This window comes from Salmo salar, chromosome ssa10 (assembly GCF_905237065.1).
Source record: "Salmo salar chromosome ssa10, Ssal_v3.1, whole genome shotgun sequence".
Lineage (NCBI taxonomy): Eukaryota > Metazoa > Chordata > Actinopteri > Salmoniformes > Salmonidae > Salmo > Salmo salar.
Window position 1 is genome coordinate 37,990,181 of NC_059451.1, and position 17,882 is coordinate 38,008,062.

Here is a 17,882-nt window from a genome sequence, read left to right on the forward strand (position 1 = left end):
GTGTTTATCGATTCCTAATCCCAGTCCACCTGTGTGTGTTGCAGGTTGAACGAGGCTCCAGTGTCTGGCTATGAAAAGGATGTGGGCTCCAAGACCACCATGCGTATCACGTACCCAGAGGGAGCCATCCAGAAGACTGAACGCTACGAACAGGGCTCCCTCTTCGTCCTCTCTGCCTTCAAAGCTCTCGACTTCAAATGGCTGCGGTCCATAATCTTTAAGGAGAGACTGGTAAGGAAAATTAACCCTTTTTCACACTACTAAGTTGAGCCGAACCAAGCCAAGCCAGGCTTGTAAGTATTAACCCAGCAAACAGGCAACGTTCATATGATGTTAAATAACGTTCTAATTGAGTTCTAATGTATAGAGAAGACATTACAGCCACCGGATGGGAACATCCCTGGAGAACTCTGTCAATGTTTGGTTAACCAGGCTAACCAGTAGAGGGCAGTGGGAAGTTACTGTAGACTTCAGAGAGAATCCCTGGGCTAACTTTACCAAGCCATATGCACCTGTTTGTCCTGTGTAAACTATGGAGTCGCACTGTGCCCAGGAAATATCAGGGTTAAGAAATGGCAGAGAGAAAAACATGGCATCAGATCAGACCCTGTGTGACGATAAGTGGAAGACATTTACCCATCTTTACCCACACTGTTTAATTCAATTGGATAATACTAGATAATAATAGGCTTATATTCTCACTTTGGAACTCAGAACTTGTTGTGACTGGAGAATGAATGTGTCATTATACCACTTGTATCATTATACCATACTGAATTGTATGAGGAATATGTATGCTCTGTGGAGAAATGGACACTTCTGAGGAAAAGTGCCAGCGTGCTGCGTGTTGTCAGCCTGTGAGACAATCACCAATTGGCCATAGTGTGAGCCAGTACTCTAGACTAACAGAGTGGATGTCTTTTTATTCTGGCTTAGCTTATAACTTAAGACCATTGAGGATTTCCTCCTAAACATGATTCTATGGACCACAGTAAGTACATTACTTTAGTTACACAGTCCTTTCTTTACTATAGTGGCCTCAACAAAAAGACATCTCTGTCTCCTCTTTCTCTATGATAGTGTAATTTGGGGTTAGAAGGGCAGTCCCTTTCTTTTGTGCTACAGGTAGTGTAGAGTTCCTCTCTCAGGTGAGGGACAGACATTTAATGATGTAGTTAATTGGCAAGTCTCTAAGAGTGAATGACTCCTTATCTCTTTAAGGAGAGTCTCTCTCTCTTTCTCTGTCTCTTATCTGACAATAGTAACGAAGGTGCTTTGTTGCGTACATCTGGGCTCCATTTTTACAGCCCAGTATCTTATGGTGAAAAGCAGAGGCTGCTGCCGTTACAGCAGTAAGTTTACTTCAAGGACACTGTTTGCACTGTAACTCTACTCCCCCAGCTCTGCTAAAAGTGTGAAATTAGAAACATTATTATAGTTGTTTTGTTGTTGTATAATTATCTATCCTGATGCCTAGTCACTTTACCCTGCTTTCATGTACATACAGTATCTCCCTCAAATACCTCGTACCTCTGCACATTGATCTAGTACTCCCTATATATAGCACCAATCTTGTGTATTTTATATCATTCCTTGTGTTACTTATTTTATTATTATTTCTAAACTCTGCATCGTTGGAAAGGACTTGTAAGCAAGTATTTCACGGTAAAGTCTACACCAGTTGTATTTGATAAATGACAAATAAAAGTTGATTAGATTTTGGGGATTTTGTTGACATACGTGACCAGTTTAAAATTAGCTCTAGAGAATTGATTTTTGTTTTCACACACAGTAATTTAGTATTGGATAGGGCTGCTCAGTATACTCAGGTTATGACAGCTTTGAGGGGATGTTTATCAGGATTAGGAGAGGCTTTCTTCGGGAACATGGCCACTGAAAGAAGCTTAATCCCCTAGCTAGCTAATATACCTGAATACCCTTGAGCTGTGCTCGCTAAGAAAACAGAGCTTTTACCTCTGGTCTCCTCAAGTCTACATGCATTACGGTTCCCACTTGCTGTTAAGAGAGAGAAAGAGAGGGGGGGTAGAGAGAAGGAGAGAGAGGGGGAGAAAAAGAGAGAGATACTTGTGTGGGAAGTACAGTGCATTTGGGAAGTATTCCGACCCCTTGACTTTATCCACATTTTGTTACATTACAGCCTTATTCTAAAATGTATTAAAAAAAATGTTTTTCCTCACCAATCTACACACAATACCCCATAATGACAAAGTGAAAACAGGTTTTTTGAAATGATTGCAATTTTATTAAAAATAGAAAACAGAAATACCTTATTTATATAAGTATTCAGACCCTTGGCTATGAGACTCGAAATTGAGCTCAGGTGCATCCTGTTTCCATTGAAATGTTTCTACAACTTGATTGGTGCCAACCTGTGGTAAATTAAATTGATTGGACATGATTTGGAAAGGCACACACCAGTGTATATTAGGTCCCACAGTTGACAGTGCATGTCAGAGCAAAAACCAAGCCATGAGGTCGAAAGAATTGTCCATAGAGCTCCGAGACAGGATTATGTCAAGGCACAGATCTGGGGAAAGGTACCAAAACATTTCTGCAGCATTGAATGTCCCCACGAACACAGTGGCCTCCATCATTCTTAAATGGAAGAAGTTTGGAACACCTAAGACTCTTCCTAGAGCTGGCTGCCGGGCCAAACTGAGCTATCGGGGGAGAAGGGCCTTGGTCAGGGAGGTGACCAAGAACCCGATGGTCCCTCTGACTGAACTCCAGAGTTCCTCTGTGGAGATGGGAGAATCTTCCAGAAGGACAACCATCTCTGCAGCACTCTAACAATCAGGCCATTATGGTAGAGTGGCCAGACAAAAGCCACTCCTCACTAAAAGGCACAACAGCCTGCTTGGAGTTTGCCAAAAGGCACCTAAAGGACTCTCAGACCATGAGAAACAAGATTATCTGGTCTAATGAAACCAAGATTGAACTCTTTGGCCAGAATGACAAGCCTCACACCTGGAGGAAACCTGGCACCATCCCTACGGTGAAGCATGGTGGTGGCAATATCATGTTGTGGGGATGTTTTTCAGCGGCAGGGACTGGGAGACTAGTCAGGATCTAGGGAAAGATGAAGGGAGCAAAGTACAGAGAGATCCTTGATGAAAACCTGCTCTAGAGTGCTCAGGACCTCAGACCGGGGTGAAGGTTCACCTTCCAACAAGACAACAACCCTAAGCACACAGCCAAGACAACGCAGGAGTGGCTTCGGGACAAGTCTCAGAATGTCGTTGAGTAGCCCAGCCAGAAACCTCCCCAAATACAAGTGTGCCAGGTTTGTAGCGTCATACCCAAGAAAACTCTAGGCTGTAATCGCTGCCAAAGGTGCTTCAACAAAGCACTGAGTAAAGGGTCTGAATAATTATGTAAATGTGCTATTTCCTTTTTTATATATACGTTAGCAAGAATTTCAAATAACCTGTTTTTGCTTTGTCATTATGGTGTGTTGTGAATAGATTGATGAGGGGAAAAAACAGTTTAATCCATTTTAGAATAAGGCTGTAACGTATCAAAATGTGGAAAAAGTCAAGGGGTCTGAATACTTTCAGAAATCTCCACAGGATAGTCTGCCCTACTGTCATTCATTCAAGTTTTTGCAAGCCTACCACACATGAGCAGCTTGCCCCAAGCAAGCTTCATTAGACTGTTGGAGAAAGCTATGCTTTCAGAATGCCTGATGGGAGGACAGACTGATGGAAGAGTACAATGACTAGGAGGACAATGGGAGGACAGATGACCTATGAGTTGATATTGTTATTGTGGAATTTCTCTCTCTCTTTAAACCCTGCTTGTAAATGAATATGAATGTGATAATAACCATACATTTTAATCCATAGGTTCCCTCTAATTTAGATCTTTACTACAGACCAGTGAAGGTCAGAGGAGCATTCTAAGGTTGGGCTCTGACATGGTTTTAAGGTTACTTTGTAGAGGGCTGGGACTGATATGGTTTTGGTCTCTGAGAAGAAAAATGTCTAGCTCTGGTTACAGTCACTGGTCATTCCTTCATGGTTGAATGGGAATAGAGCACATAGAACATGTTGTTAAACTCAGCAAACCTGATTCTCCCTACCTTCCTCTCTTCATTCTCCATTCTTTAGAGAAGGAAGGGTCAGATTCAAATGGTATAGTATTGTATTTGAAAGTAGGCATAAATAAAATAAACATAAAGGGGAATGAAGTACGCTTTTACCCCTTGTGTATAGGGTCTCCATAGACAGACTCCCTCCTGTCCCTGCTTTGATCACTTTGAACAGGAGGGGGCTCCGAGAGTATAGGGTTCAGAGGGCTGTGGGCTGGCAGACTATGGGATTCAGGGGTCTGATGCACATCAGAGAGCAACAGTAGCTCTGTGAGAGGAGACCTGGGCTCACCTGGCCTGCCCAGTACAGACAGACAGACAGACAGACAGACAGACAGACAGACACAGACAGACAGACAGACAGACAGACAGACAGACAGACAGACAGACAGACAGACAGACAGACAGACAGACAGACAGACAGACAGACAGACAGACAGACAGACAGACAGACAGACAGACAGACAGACGAATAAGACGATCACTGGGGTGGTCCTGTGCTCTGAGTCCATGTCTGGATCACTTTTCAGCAAGTGACAGCCAGGTGGGTGGGTGGGAGGGGGCAGACAGACAGACACTCTGGAGTCAGCTATTCACGACCGTCATACTGCTATTCCTCTACTCTTTCTTTATTGACACTTTAAATGGCCTTCTGTCTCAAGAAAACTTCACTTATGTATGCGCACATAAAGCCTTTCTTTTTTATTAATTTTGATTTCACCTTTATTTAACTAGATAAGTCACTTAAGAACAAATTCTTATTTACAATGACGTCCTTCCAAAAGGCAAAAGGCCTCCTGCTGGGACGGGGGCTGGGATTAAAAATGTAGGACAAAACACACATGACGACAAGAGAGACACCACAACACTTCATAAAGAGAGATCTAGGACAACAACACAGCATTGCAACAAAACATGACCACACAGTATGGTAGAACACAACATAACAACAGCCCAGTAGCAACACAACATGGCAGCAGCACAACATGGTAGTAGCACAAACATGGTACAGACATTGTTAGGCACAGACAAAACAAAGGGCAAAAAGGTAGAGACAACAATACATCACGTGAAGCAGCCACAACTGCCAGTAAGAGTGTCCAAGATTGAGTCTTTGTATGAAGAGATGGAGATAAAACTGTCCAGTTTGAGTGTTTTTTGCAGCTCGTTTCAGCCGCTAGCTGCAGCGAACTGAAAAGAGGAGCGACCCAGGGATGTGTGTGCTTTGGGGACCTTTAACAGAATGTGACTGTCAGAACGAGTGTTGTATGTGGAGGATGAGGGCTGCAGTCGGTATCTCAGATTGGGGAGAGTGAGGCCTAAGAGAGTTTTATAAATAAGCATCAACCAGTCTGTCTTGTGTCAGGTATACAGAGATGACCAGTTACAGAGGAGTATAGAGTGATGTGTCCTATAAGGAGCATTGGTGGCAAATCTGTTGACCGAATGGTAAAGAACATCTAGCCACTCGAGAGCACCCTTGCCTGCCGATCTATAAATTACATCTCCGTAATCTATCATGGGTAGGATGGTCATCTGAATCAGGGTTAGTTTGGCAGCTGGGGTGAAAGAGGAGCGATTACGATAGAGGAAACCAAGTCTAGATTTAACTTTAGCCTGCAGCTTTGACATGTGCTGAGAGAAGGACAGTGTACCGTCTAGCCATACTCCCAAGTACTTGTATGAGGTAACATAATATAATAACAATAGATTTGCTTGTCATGTCTGGAGCTGTAGTAAAGTCTTTCAATTCATCTTATTAGGACAAAGTAACATAGCCCTGGATACTACTGTATACAATAGTTTAACACTGTATATCATGTACACAGTATAATCACAGAGTTTCTAAACCCTGAAGCGCAACATCGTGAGAAGCAAACCAAGCAGACCAGGCCGGGGTTTGGGGTCATTGAGAGAAGTGAAAAATTCTTCTTTAGTTAGTTAATTTTCTCTAAATCTAAGTGCACAAACTAGATTCAAGTCAATGTCTTAAGCAGTTGAACATGTTATTACTCCAACCTTGTGAAAGTGGCAAACTGACACGTTTCATTTTCGTCAAAACAACTTTATATCGCAAGAGTGGCTTTGATTTGACGGCCTGCACATGTGCAGTTTGGCGTGAGACGACCGTTAGACCCGATGATCTGGTTCTGCGCGTGAACTTAGCTAGCCAACGTCACCATGACATCGCCTACAAACATTATTGGGGATTTCTACAGTTTCATCCTATCTTCATGCTGTACTGTCTTTGGTATAATGTGTGATTTAGTAATCTGAGGATATGGAGTAAATGTGTAACGCTTGACGGTAGCGCTTCCACCACTACACAGTCAAAATAGACAAACAATGTTGTATTAAAGATTCAGTGAATCCTTAGAAATCCATTATGAGACCATCCTCATTCATAAGCTTTAAGGAGGGAGCTCAAGTTGCGACTCACACTACTGCTAGGCTGCAATTACCAGACTAGTAGACACACACACACACAATTGTCAGTGGTTCTGAATGAGGGAGAGTGTTGGCTGGCAGTAGCCTGATTGTACATAGATAACAGTAGTGTAGACAGAGGCAGGGACTGAGTGGTTGCATTGTACTATGAAGAGCACCAATTACTCTCATGGCCTACTCATAGAAGGGTACAACTCTAGCCTCAGTGTTCTCCAGGGTCAAAGGGCGCCTCATTTACTACAATGCGCGCATCCCACATGACACCCTATTTCCTTTATTGTGCACTACTTTTGACAAGAGCCCTATATAGGGAATAGGGTGTCATTTGGGACACAACCTGTGCTAATATGCAAAGTATTCTTTTGAACCAAGGGGGAATTTACCACAGCAGTGTGGTTGGTACAGTTTCACTGAATACTGCTGTGACTGTATGCATATGAGGTGTCTAGCTATTTGATCCACCCTCCCCTCCTCTGTACAGATGGGTTACAGACCTGGGTTCAAATAGTACTGGTTTTCTTTTATATACTTTGGAGTGTTTGATTTTGCCTGGCCTGGAGTGCCAGATGGTCAGGGAGTGTTTGCACTTTTGGGAGTATTCCATTGTTTCCATTTCAGCCAGAGCAAGCTCAATCAAGTGCATAGAAAGTATTTCAAAGAAAATGAACCCTGTTTGAACCCAGATAGGTCTGCTGGGTACCCCATCCCACTGGCCGTGTCTCTCTGAGTGAGTACGGGTTGAGAGGAGAGGAGGTGTTGGGTTGCCTTCTCAGTTAGACAACAAAATGGTTCCCGTTACACAGGATTACCAGCTGGCCTTTCAGTTAGAAGCTTAGAGCTAGAGCTGGAGTAAAGTGATGATGCTACGCTAACATCTTACACCAGTGGCAGCTGGTGGAGGGAGGATGGGCTCTTTATAATGGCAGGAATGGAAAGGTACCAAACATGGATGTTGTGATTTAAAGTGACATACCGGCGCTGTGATGTTTTTAACTGCAGCAAGACCAACATACCTGACTACTGTGTTGTGTGGTAGCACATCTCAGTCCCAGGCCAGGTATCCCAGTAACTGGTCCTACACAGCCCATCAGGAATGCCCCTTAAGCCTTAGCTAATTACCCTAATGGACAGAGTTATATTGATACAGCAGGGTCTTTTTAATGCCCCTGACCTATCTCTCTCCTCTCGGTACCTCTCGTCAGGGTAATGCTTTCTTCATTTTATTTTTATGAACAATTTATTAACAACAAAAAGGACATAACATGACAAATACAGAGTATTATAAACATAATATAAAACCAAAAAATGATCAGAACACACCAAAAACAAGATCATTTTTTAAATAAAAATAAATAATAGCACCACTGCTTCACTACATTAACAACTGACTTCAGATACATTTCACTTTTATTTATTTATTTTTTACTTTATTTATAGATTTTCAAATATGATTACAAAAACAGTACAACCTCAACTCCTAAATCTAACATCCATCCATCCCACCTTCCATCCCTCCCTCCCTCCCACCCACCCTTCCCTCCAATCCACCCTCCCTCCCTCCCTCCCTCCAATCCACCCTTCCTCCCTCCAATCCACCCTCCCTCCCTCCAATTCACCCTCCCTCCCTCCAATCCACCCTCCCTCCCTCCAATCCACCCTCCCTCCCTCCAATCCACCCTCCCTCCAATCCACCCTCTAATCCCCCCCCCCCCCCCCAAATCACCCACCAATCCACCCACCCACCAACCAAGGCATCATACAAAGATATACTATTCAAGTAAATTAAATAGGACAGAAAAAACTGAAAAACAGTCAAATAAACAAAAACAATGGAAAAAGTTAAATAAAAATTATTATCAGCACAAATGGCCACTAAAACAGACATGACTGCTTACCAAAATATGCAAATTACACTAAGTAAAAGACAGGCTCTCCACATATTGTATTAATGGGGACCAGGTTAAGTCTAACTTTTGTCGGGACCCAAGCACAGTGTACCTAACCTTCTCCAGTGGTAGAGATGACATGACCTCCTTAACCCACTGCATAAAGGAAGGCGGCTTTGCAGACTTCCAGTGAAAGAGGACTTAGCGGCGAGCTAGCAGCGAGGCAAATGCGATGCGTGGTAGCATTCTGGTCTAGGAAAAGTACCCCAAAAATGGCATTGAACGGGTTGGGGCTAACAGTTGTATTACACATATGTGAGAATGCATCAAAACTGGGGTCCCAGAAGCCACTCAAAGATTGGCATGATCAAATTTTATTTTATTTCACCTTTATTTAACCAGGTAGGCTAGTTGAGAACAAGTTCTCATTTACAACTGCGACCTGGCCAAGATAAAGCACAGCAGTTCGACACATACAACAACACAGAGTTACACATGGAATAAACAAACATACAGTCAGTAATACAGCAGAAAAAATAAGTCTATATACAGTGAGTGCAAATGAGGTAAGATAAGGGAGGTAAGGCAATAAATAGGCCATGGTGGCGAAGTAATTACAATATAGCAATTAAACACTGGAATGGTAGATGTGCAGAAGATGAATGTGCAAGTAGAGATACTGGAGTGCAAAGGAACAAGATAAAAAAAGAAATACAGTGTGGGGATGAGGTAGTTGGATGGGCTGTTTACAGATGGGCTATGTACAGGTGAAGTGATCTGTGAGCTGCTCTGACAGCTGGTGCTTAAAGCTAGTGAGGGAGGTAAGAGTCTCCAGCTTCAGTGATTTTTGCAGTTCGTTCCAGTCATTGGCAGCAGAGAACTGGAAGGAAAGGCGGCCAAAGGAGAAATTGGCTTTGGGGGTGACCAGTGAGATATACCTGCTGGAGCGTGTGCTACAAGTGGGTGCTGCTATGGTGACCAGTGAGCTGAGATAAGGTGGGGCTTTACCTAGCAGAGACTTGTAGATGACCTGGAGCCAGTGGGTTTGGCGACGAGTATGAAGCGAAGGCCAGCCAACGAGAGCGTACAGGTCGCAGTGGTGGGTAATATATGGGGCTTTGGTGACAAAACTGATGGCACTGTGATAGACTGCATCCAATTTGTTGAGTAGAGTGTTGGAGGCTATTTTATAAATTACATTGCCGAAGTCGAGGATCGGTAGGATGGTCAGTTTTACGAGGGTATGTTAGGCAGCATGAGTGAAGGATGCTTTGTTGCGAAATAGGAAGCCGATTCCAGATTTAATTTTGGATTAGAGATGCTTAATGTGAGTCTGGAAGGAGAGTTTACAGTCTAACCAGAAACCTAGGTATTTGTAGTTGTCCACATATTCTAAGTCAGAACCGTCCAGAGTAGTGATGCTGGATGGGCGGGCAGGTGCGGGCAGTGATCGGTTGAAGAGCATGCATTTAGTTTTACTTGCATTTAAGAGCAGTTGGAGGCCACGGAAGGAGAATTCTTTGGCATTCAAGCTCGTCTGGAGGTTAGTTAACACAGTGTCCAGAGAAGGGCCAGAAGTATACAGAATGGTGTCGTCTGCGTAGACGTGGATCAAAGAATCACCCGCAGCGAGAGCAATATGTAACTGGAAAGAGTTGATATGAGACCATTTGTTTAAACGCAGGCATAAGAAGTGTCATATAAAGTTTTTATCCAATTCACAAAGTTCTCCCCAAAGCCAAATCGTGTAAGAGATTCAAAAAGTTAGCCCCATTCCACACAATCAAAGGCCTTGGCAACGTCTAATGACAAAGCAATTGTGGGAGCGCTTGAGTCCTGGACAGCACACTGTATGTTGATCAGCCTTCTAAGGTTATCTGAGATATAACGGTGGGGGATAAAGCCAGTCTGATCCATGTTGATGATACTACCAATGAGCTTAGACAATCTGTTTGAAAGCACCTTTGCTAATATCTTTTCATCATTATTAATAAGAGAAATAGGCCAATATCCACTCGGATCAAGTGGATATTTCCATTTTTTTGTGGATAAGAGAGATAATTGCTGTATGCATGGAAGAGGGTAAAGATCCAACTTTATATGCATCATTACATAACTCTATCAAAATTGTTGTAATAATTGTCTCAAACGTTTTATAAAAGTCAGAAGGGAGGCCATCTAACCCAGGAGACTTGTTAGAAGGCGTATTATTGATAACATGAGAGATCTCTTCAACCTAAATAATCTCTATCCTTATCTGAGTTGTGGTAAATTCAGGTCTGCAAAAAAGCTATCAAACTTGTGTTTGTCCAGTACGCTCTGTGATGTATAAAGGGTGTTGTAGAAGCCTCTAAACCCCTCATTTATCTGCTCTGAAGAGGTAGAAATTGCACAATTTTGCAACCGTATGCCAGCTACAGTGGGGGAAAAAAGTATTTGATCCCCTGCTGATTTTGTACGTTTGCCCACTTACAAAGAAATGATCAGTCTATCATTTTAATAGTAGGTTTATTTGAACAGTGAGAGACAGAATAACAACAAAAAAATCCAGAAAAACGCATGTCAAAAATGTTATATTCTTGAGCAGGGGGACCTTGCGGGCGCTGCAGGATTTCAGTCCTTCACGGCGTAGTGTGTTACCAATTGTTTTCTTGGTGACTATGGTCCCAGCTGCCTTGAGATCATTGACAAGATCCTCCCGTGTAGTTCTGGGCTGATTCCTCACCGTTCTCATGATCTTTGCAATTTCACGAGGTGATATCTTGCATGGAGCCCCAGGTCGAGGGATATTGACAGTTCTTTTGTGTTTCTTCCATTTGCGAATAATCGCACCAAATGTTGTCACCTTCTCACCAAGCTGCTTGGCGATGGTCTTGTAGCCCATTCCAGCCTTGTCTAGGTCTACAATCTTGTCCCTGACATCCTTGGAGAGCTCTTTGGTCTTGGCCGTGGTGGAGAGTTTGGAATCTGATTGATTGATTGCTTCTGTGGACAGGTGTCTTTTATACAGGTAACAAGCTGCGGTTAGGAGCACTCCCTTTAAGAGTGTGCTCCTAATCTCAGCTCATTACCTGTATAAAAGACACCTGGGAGCCAGAAATCTTTCTGATTGAGAGAGGGTCAAATACTTATTTCCCTCATTAAAATGCAAATCAATTTATAACATTTTTGACAATCGTTTTTCTGGATATTTTTCTGGATATTAAAATGATAGACTGATCCTTTCTTTGTCAGTGGGCAAATGTACAAAATCAGCAGGGGATCAAATACTTATTTCCCCCACTGTATATGGTTCCTAATGTTTTGTTGCTTTAGTCTGTATGTCAGCAAGCGGCCAGGTTTTTCACCCATCTCCCAATAAGATTGATTAATGTGGAACAGTGAATTATCAAGCTTTTTTATGATATAATCTATTAAGCTTATATTTAGTAGCAATTATCTTGTTTAACATAGTTCTGTCTCTGTTTTGGGAGTATGAAGTGTCAAGAGGCTTAAGCTCACATTGTAGTGCGGTGAAGTGTAGATTGGCTGTCCTTTTCTTGAATGAAGCATAAGATATAATCCTCCCCCTCAAACCGAGAGAGTACTTTCCTATCTCTTGTTAGTTTGCTCAAAAAGAGATATCTAATCACTAATCATTTTTATAAATATACTATATTTTAACAGAGACCTGTTCAAGCGCCATATGCAGCTCCTAGGAGTCTGCGAAAACTGGGAAAGGCATATGAACATGATGAAATGACTATATTACCTATAGTAGAACTGAGAGAGATATCCACTAGCAACTGTGAGATTAGGAAGTAATCAATCCTAGTGTAAACATTGTGGGTGGGAGAAAGAAAGAATAGTCCCTCCCATCTGGGTGTATTAATCTCGAAATATCTTTTAAGCCTAAATCCCTAGCTGGTAGTCTTATTGCAGCTGCTGATTTACTCTCCAGACTATTTCTAGGCTGAGACCTGTCAAGATCCTTGTCTAGAATCTGGTTCAAATCACCCACCAATAATATTGGGATGTCACCCAGTTCTAAGAGAGTTTGAGAAACAAATTGGGCCTGTTTGCATTAAGTGCAAATATATTCCAGAGAACAACTGAACGACCATCTGAATCAGTTAGCAGTTAGTTTCAGTAAAGTTCATGGCCTTATGTATGAGTGTCAGTAGTTGCTAGGAGTGGTGGTAGGAGTCAGGCGCAGAGAGCAGAGGTAAGGAACTTTGTGTTTATTAAATAAAACACAACACGATCGACGCCAACACAACCGGCGTGGAAAAATGCAAAGTGCCCAGAACAGGTGCACAGCATGCATAAAATATAACAATAGTAGATCGCCAGCACATCCAAATACAAAACACAACCTGACGCTAAATAATCCCGCACAAACCTGGGCGGGCTAACCAGGCTTAAATAACCAAAATCAAAAGACCCAAATGAGGAACAGGTGCAAACAATAAGACATACCAAACGAAAAGGAAAAAGGGATCAGCGGCGGCTAGTAGGCCGGTGACGACGACCGCCGAGCGCCGCCCGAGCAGGCAGGGGAGCCACCTTCGGTGGGATTCGTGACAGTACCCCCCCTCCTGACGCGCGGCTCCCGCAGCACGCTGCCACCGACCTCGAGGGCGACCCGGAGGACGAGGCGCAGGGCGATCCCCATGAAGGCGGTGGAACTCCCTCAGTAGTGGGGGGGTCCAAAATGTCCTTCCTGGGTACCCAGCACCTCTCCTCCGCGCCGTACCCCTCCCAGTCGACGAGGTACTGTAGGCCCCCCCCCCCCCCCGAAGTCTGGAGTCCAGAATGGCACGTATCTTATACGCCGGGGACCCCCCAATGTCCAGCGGGGGGGGGAGGAACCTCCGGCACCTCACCTTCCTGCATGGGACCAGCCACCACCGGCCTGAGGAGAGACACATGAAACGAGGGGTTAATACGGTAGTAAGATGGAAGTTGTAACCGGTAACACACCTCGTTTATCCTCCTCAGGACATTAAACGGCCCTACACACTGCGGGCCCAGCTTCCGGCAGGGCAAGCGGAGGGGCAGGTTTCTAGCCGAGAGCCAGACTCGATCCCCTGGTGCAAACACAGGGGTCTCACTGCGGTGCTGGTCAGCGCTCTTCTTCTGCCGTCCACTCACCTTTGTGAGTGCATCTTGGATGGCTCTCCAAGTGTCCTTCGAGCGCTGCACCCAATCCTCCACCGCAGGAGCCTCGGTCTGGCTCTGGTGCCATGGAGCCAGGACCGGCTGGTAGCCCAACACGCACTGGAACGGTGACATGTTGGTTGATGAGTGACGTAGAGAATTTTGGGATATTTCTGCCCATGGCACGTATCTCGCCCATTCCCTGGGCCGGTCCTGGCAATACGTCCTTAGAAACCTACCCACCTCTTGGTTCACCCTCTCCACCTGCCCATTACTCTCGGGGTGGAAACCCGAGGTCAGGCCGACCGAGACCCCCAAACGTTCCATGAACGCCCTCCAAACTCTGGACGTGAACTGGGGACCCCGATCAGAAACGATGTCCTCGGGCACCCCGTAGTGCCGGAAGACATGGGTAAACAGGGCCTCCGCAGTCTGCAGAGCCGTAGCCCATTCCAACCTTGTGTAGGTCTACAATCTTGTCCCTGACATCCTTGGAGAGCTCTTTGGTCTTGGCCCATTCCATTCCGGGGATTCGGGATGAGACGACAGGACTTCGAGAACCGATCCACAACGACCAGGATAGTGGTGTTCCCCTGAGATACGGGAAGGTCAGTGAGGAAGTCCACTGACAAGTGTGACCACGGCCGCTGTGGAACGGGGAGGGGGTGTAATTTCCCTCTAAGCAGGTGTCGAGGAGCCTTGCTCTGAGCGCACACCGAGCAGGAGGAAACATAAAACCGCACGTCCTTACCCAAGGTGGGCCACCAGTACTTCCTCCTCAGGTTCCGCACTGTCCTCTCGATCCCAGGGTGACCCGAAGAGGGGAGATTATGGGCCCATCGAATCAATCGATCACGGAGACCAAGCGGTACGTACTGAACACCTGCCGGACATTGCGATGGTGCAGGTTCCGACCGTAACGCCCGCTCGATCTCCGCGTCCAACTCCCATACCACCGGAGCTACCAAGCACGACGCTGGAAGAATGGGAGCCGGATCGATGGCCCTCTCCTCGGTGTCATATAGGCGGGACAGTGCGTCGGCCTTCGTGTTCTGTGAACCTGGCCAATAAGAGATCGTGAACCGGAAACGGGTAAAGAACATGGCCCACCTGGCCTGACGCGGATTCAGTCTCCTAGCTGCCCGGATGTACTCGAGATTACGGTGGTCAGTCCAGATGAGGAAAGGGTGCTTAGCCCCCTCAAGCCAATGTCTCCACACCTTCAGAGCCTTGACCACAGCTAACAACTCCCTGTCCACCACGTCATAGTTCTGCTCCGCCGGCCCGAGCTTCCTAGAAAAGAAAGCGCACGGGCGGAGTTTGGGTGGCGTGCCCGAGCACTGTGATAGCACGGCCCCCACCCCAGTCTCGGACGCGTCCACCTCCACTATGAATGCCAAAGAGGGATCCGGATGAGCCAGCACTGGAGCGACGGTAAACAGCTCCTTCAGACGACTGAACGCTCTGTTCGCCTCTGCTGACCAGCGCAAGCGCGTCGTGACCCCCCTACAGCAGTGAGGTAATGGGAGCAGCAACTTGACCAAAGCCCCGGATAAACCTCCGGTAGTAATTGGCAAACCCTAAAAACCGCTGCACCTGCTTTACCGTGGTCGGAGTCGGCCAATTACGCACGGCTTTAACGCGGTCATCCTCCATCACCACCCCCGAGGTGGAAATGCGATACCCCAAGAAGGAAACGGCTCGTTTGAAAAACTCACATTTCTCAGCCTTGACATACAGGTCATTCTCCAGCAGTCGCCCAAGCACCTTGCGCACCAGGGAGACATGCGTGGCGCGGGTGGCGGAATAAATCAGGATGTCGTCAATATACACCACCACCCCCTGCCCGTGCAGGTCCCTGAGAATCTCGTCAACAAAGGATGGAAAGACGGCTGGAGCATTTTTTAACCTATACGGCATGACGAGGTACTCATAGTGGCCCGATGTGGTACTGAATGCGGTTTTCCACTCGTCTCCTCCCCGGATACGCACCAGATTGTCCGTGCTCCTGAGGTCCAGTTTCGTGAAAAAACGCGCGCCGTGAAATGATTCCACCGCCGTAGCGATGAGAGGTAGTGGGTAACTGAACCCTACTGTGATGGAATTTAGACCTCGATAATCAATGCACGGACGCAACCCTCCATCCTTTTTCTTCACGAAAAAGAAACTCGAGGAGACGGGTGACATGGAGGGCCGAATGTACCCCTGTCTCAGAGATTCCGTGACATATGTCTCCATAGCCAACGTTTCCTCCTGTGACAATGGGTACACGTGACTCCTGGGAAGTGCAGCGTTTACCTGGAGATTTATCACGCAATCCCCTCGTCGATGAGGTGGTAATCGGGTCGCCCTCTTTTTACAGAAGTCGATAGCCAAATCGGCATATTCTGAGGGAATGCGCACAGTGGAAACCTGGTCTGGACTCTCCACCGTCGTCGCACCGATGGAAACTCCCTTACACCTGCCTGAGCACTCCTCTGACCACCCTCTGAGAGCCCCCTGTCTCCACGAAATATTGGGATTGTGATTGGCCAGCCAGGGAATCCCCAGCACCACCGGAAACGCAGGAGAATCAATGAGGAAGAGACTAATCCGTTCCCCATGATCTCCCTGCGTTACCATGTCCAGTGGCACCGTGGCCTCCCTGACCAGTCCTGACCCTAATGGTCGGCTATCTAAGGAGTGCACGGGGAAAGGTTGGTCCAACGACACCAGGGGAATCCCTAGCCTTAATGCGAGCCCACGATCCATAAAGTTTCCAGCTGCGCCTGAATCGACTAGCGCCTTATGCTGGAAAGAGGGAGAAAACAAGGGGAAAGTTACTAAAACGAACATATGACCAACAGGGAGCTCTGGGTGAGGTTGGTGCTGGGGATGCGGTAGGGAGGCCACTCCTCTCCCATCGGTCCATCCTCTCCATCATCTGGTCCATCGCTGAGCCGATTCGGTGGAGGATGGTGGTATGGTGGAGGACCCGTTCCTCCATCGATGGGAGAGGAGGGGAGGCTGCTCCTGCTGACTCCATAGCTGGTGCGGGATTCTGTCAGTAGTTGCTAGGAGTGGTGGTAGGAGTCAGGCGCAGAGAGCAGAGGTAAGGAACTTTGTGTTTATTAAATAAAACACAACACGATCGACGCCAACACAACCGGCGTGGAAAAAATGCAAAGTGCCCAGAACAGGTGCACAGCATGCATAAAATATAACAGTAGTAGATCGCCAGCACATCCAAATACAAAACACAACCTGACGCTAAATAATCCCGCACAAACCTGGGCGGGCTAACCAGGCTTAAATAACCAAAATCAAAAGACCCAAATGAGGAACAGGTGCAAACAATAAGAGATACCAAACGAAAAGGAAAAAGGGATCAGCGGCGGCTAGTAGGCCGGTGACGACGACCGCCGAGCGCCGCCCGAGCAGGCAGGGGAGCCACCTTCGGTGGGATTCGTGACAATGAGAATAGATACTCCCCTGCTTTGGCCTGTACCCGGGCTAGAGAAACCTTTCCCACCGAAGAGCATTTTAGTTTTTCTGATTTATTTTTATTCAGATGTGTCTCCTGGACAAAAGCTATATCCAACTTAGAAGACTTGAGATATGCTAACGTTTTTATTTTTCTTGATTATATGGTTAAGCCTTTAAGGTTCCAGTTAGCTAATTTTAATTCGGCTATGTTGGTCATTGAGTTATAAAGAAGTCATAATAAGCGAATGTATAATAACCTATACAGTATAGAAGTATTACAGTGGTGTAGATCTCCATGGCAATAAAGAAAAACAAACCTAAGAAAAAACATAAAACGTACGTGTGTAGAACTAAGTAGACTCCCAGCCAAACCTAAGAAAAAACATAAAAACGTACGTGTGTAGAACTAAGTAGACTCCCAGCCAAACCTAAGAAAAAACATAAAAACGTGTGTGTGTAGAACTAAGTAGACTCCCAGCCAAACCTAAGAAAAAACATAAAAACGTGCGTGTGTAGAACTAAGTAGACTCCCAGCCAAACCTAAGAAAAACATAAAAACGTGCGTGTGTAGAACTAAGTAGACTCCCAGCCAAACCTAAGAAAAAACATAAAAACGTGTGTGTGTAGAACTAAGTAGACTCCCAGACAAACCTAAGAAAAACATAAAAACGTGTGTGTGTAGAACTAAGTAGACTCCCAGACAAACCTAAGAAAAAACATAAAAACGTGCGTGTGTAGAACTAAGTAGACTCCCAGACAAACCTAAGAAAAAACATTAAAACGTGCGTGTGTAGAACTAAGTAGACTCCCAGCCAAACCTTTGGCGCTGGGGA

The 17,882-nt window shown here is 45.6% G+C and overlaps 1 protein-coding gene across 6 annotated transcripts in view; it reads left to right on the forward strand.

The window, feature by feature from the left end:
* LOC106560340 (CMP-N-acetylneuraminate-beta-1,4-galactoside alpha-2,3-sialyltransferase) overlaps positions 1-17,882 on the forward strand; it is an 86,042-nt gene that overhangs the window by 47,790 nt on the left and 20,370 nt on the right. For all 6 annotated transcript variants that reach the window (XM_014123173.2, XM_014123174.2, XM_045687742.1 and 3 more), the window contains one exon: positions 45-231. In XM_014123173.2, coding sequence (XP_013978648.2) covers positions 45-231 — 187 coding nt within the window. The remainder of the gene's footprint in view (positions 1-44; positions 232-17,882) is intronic.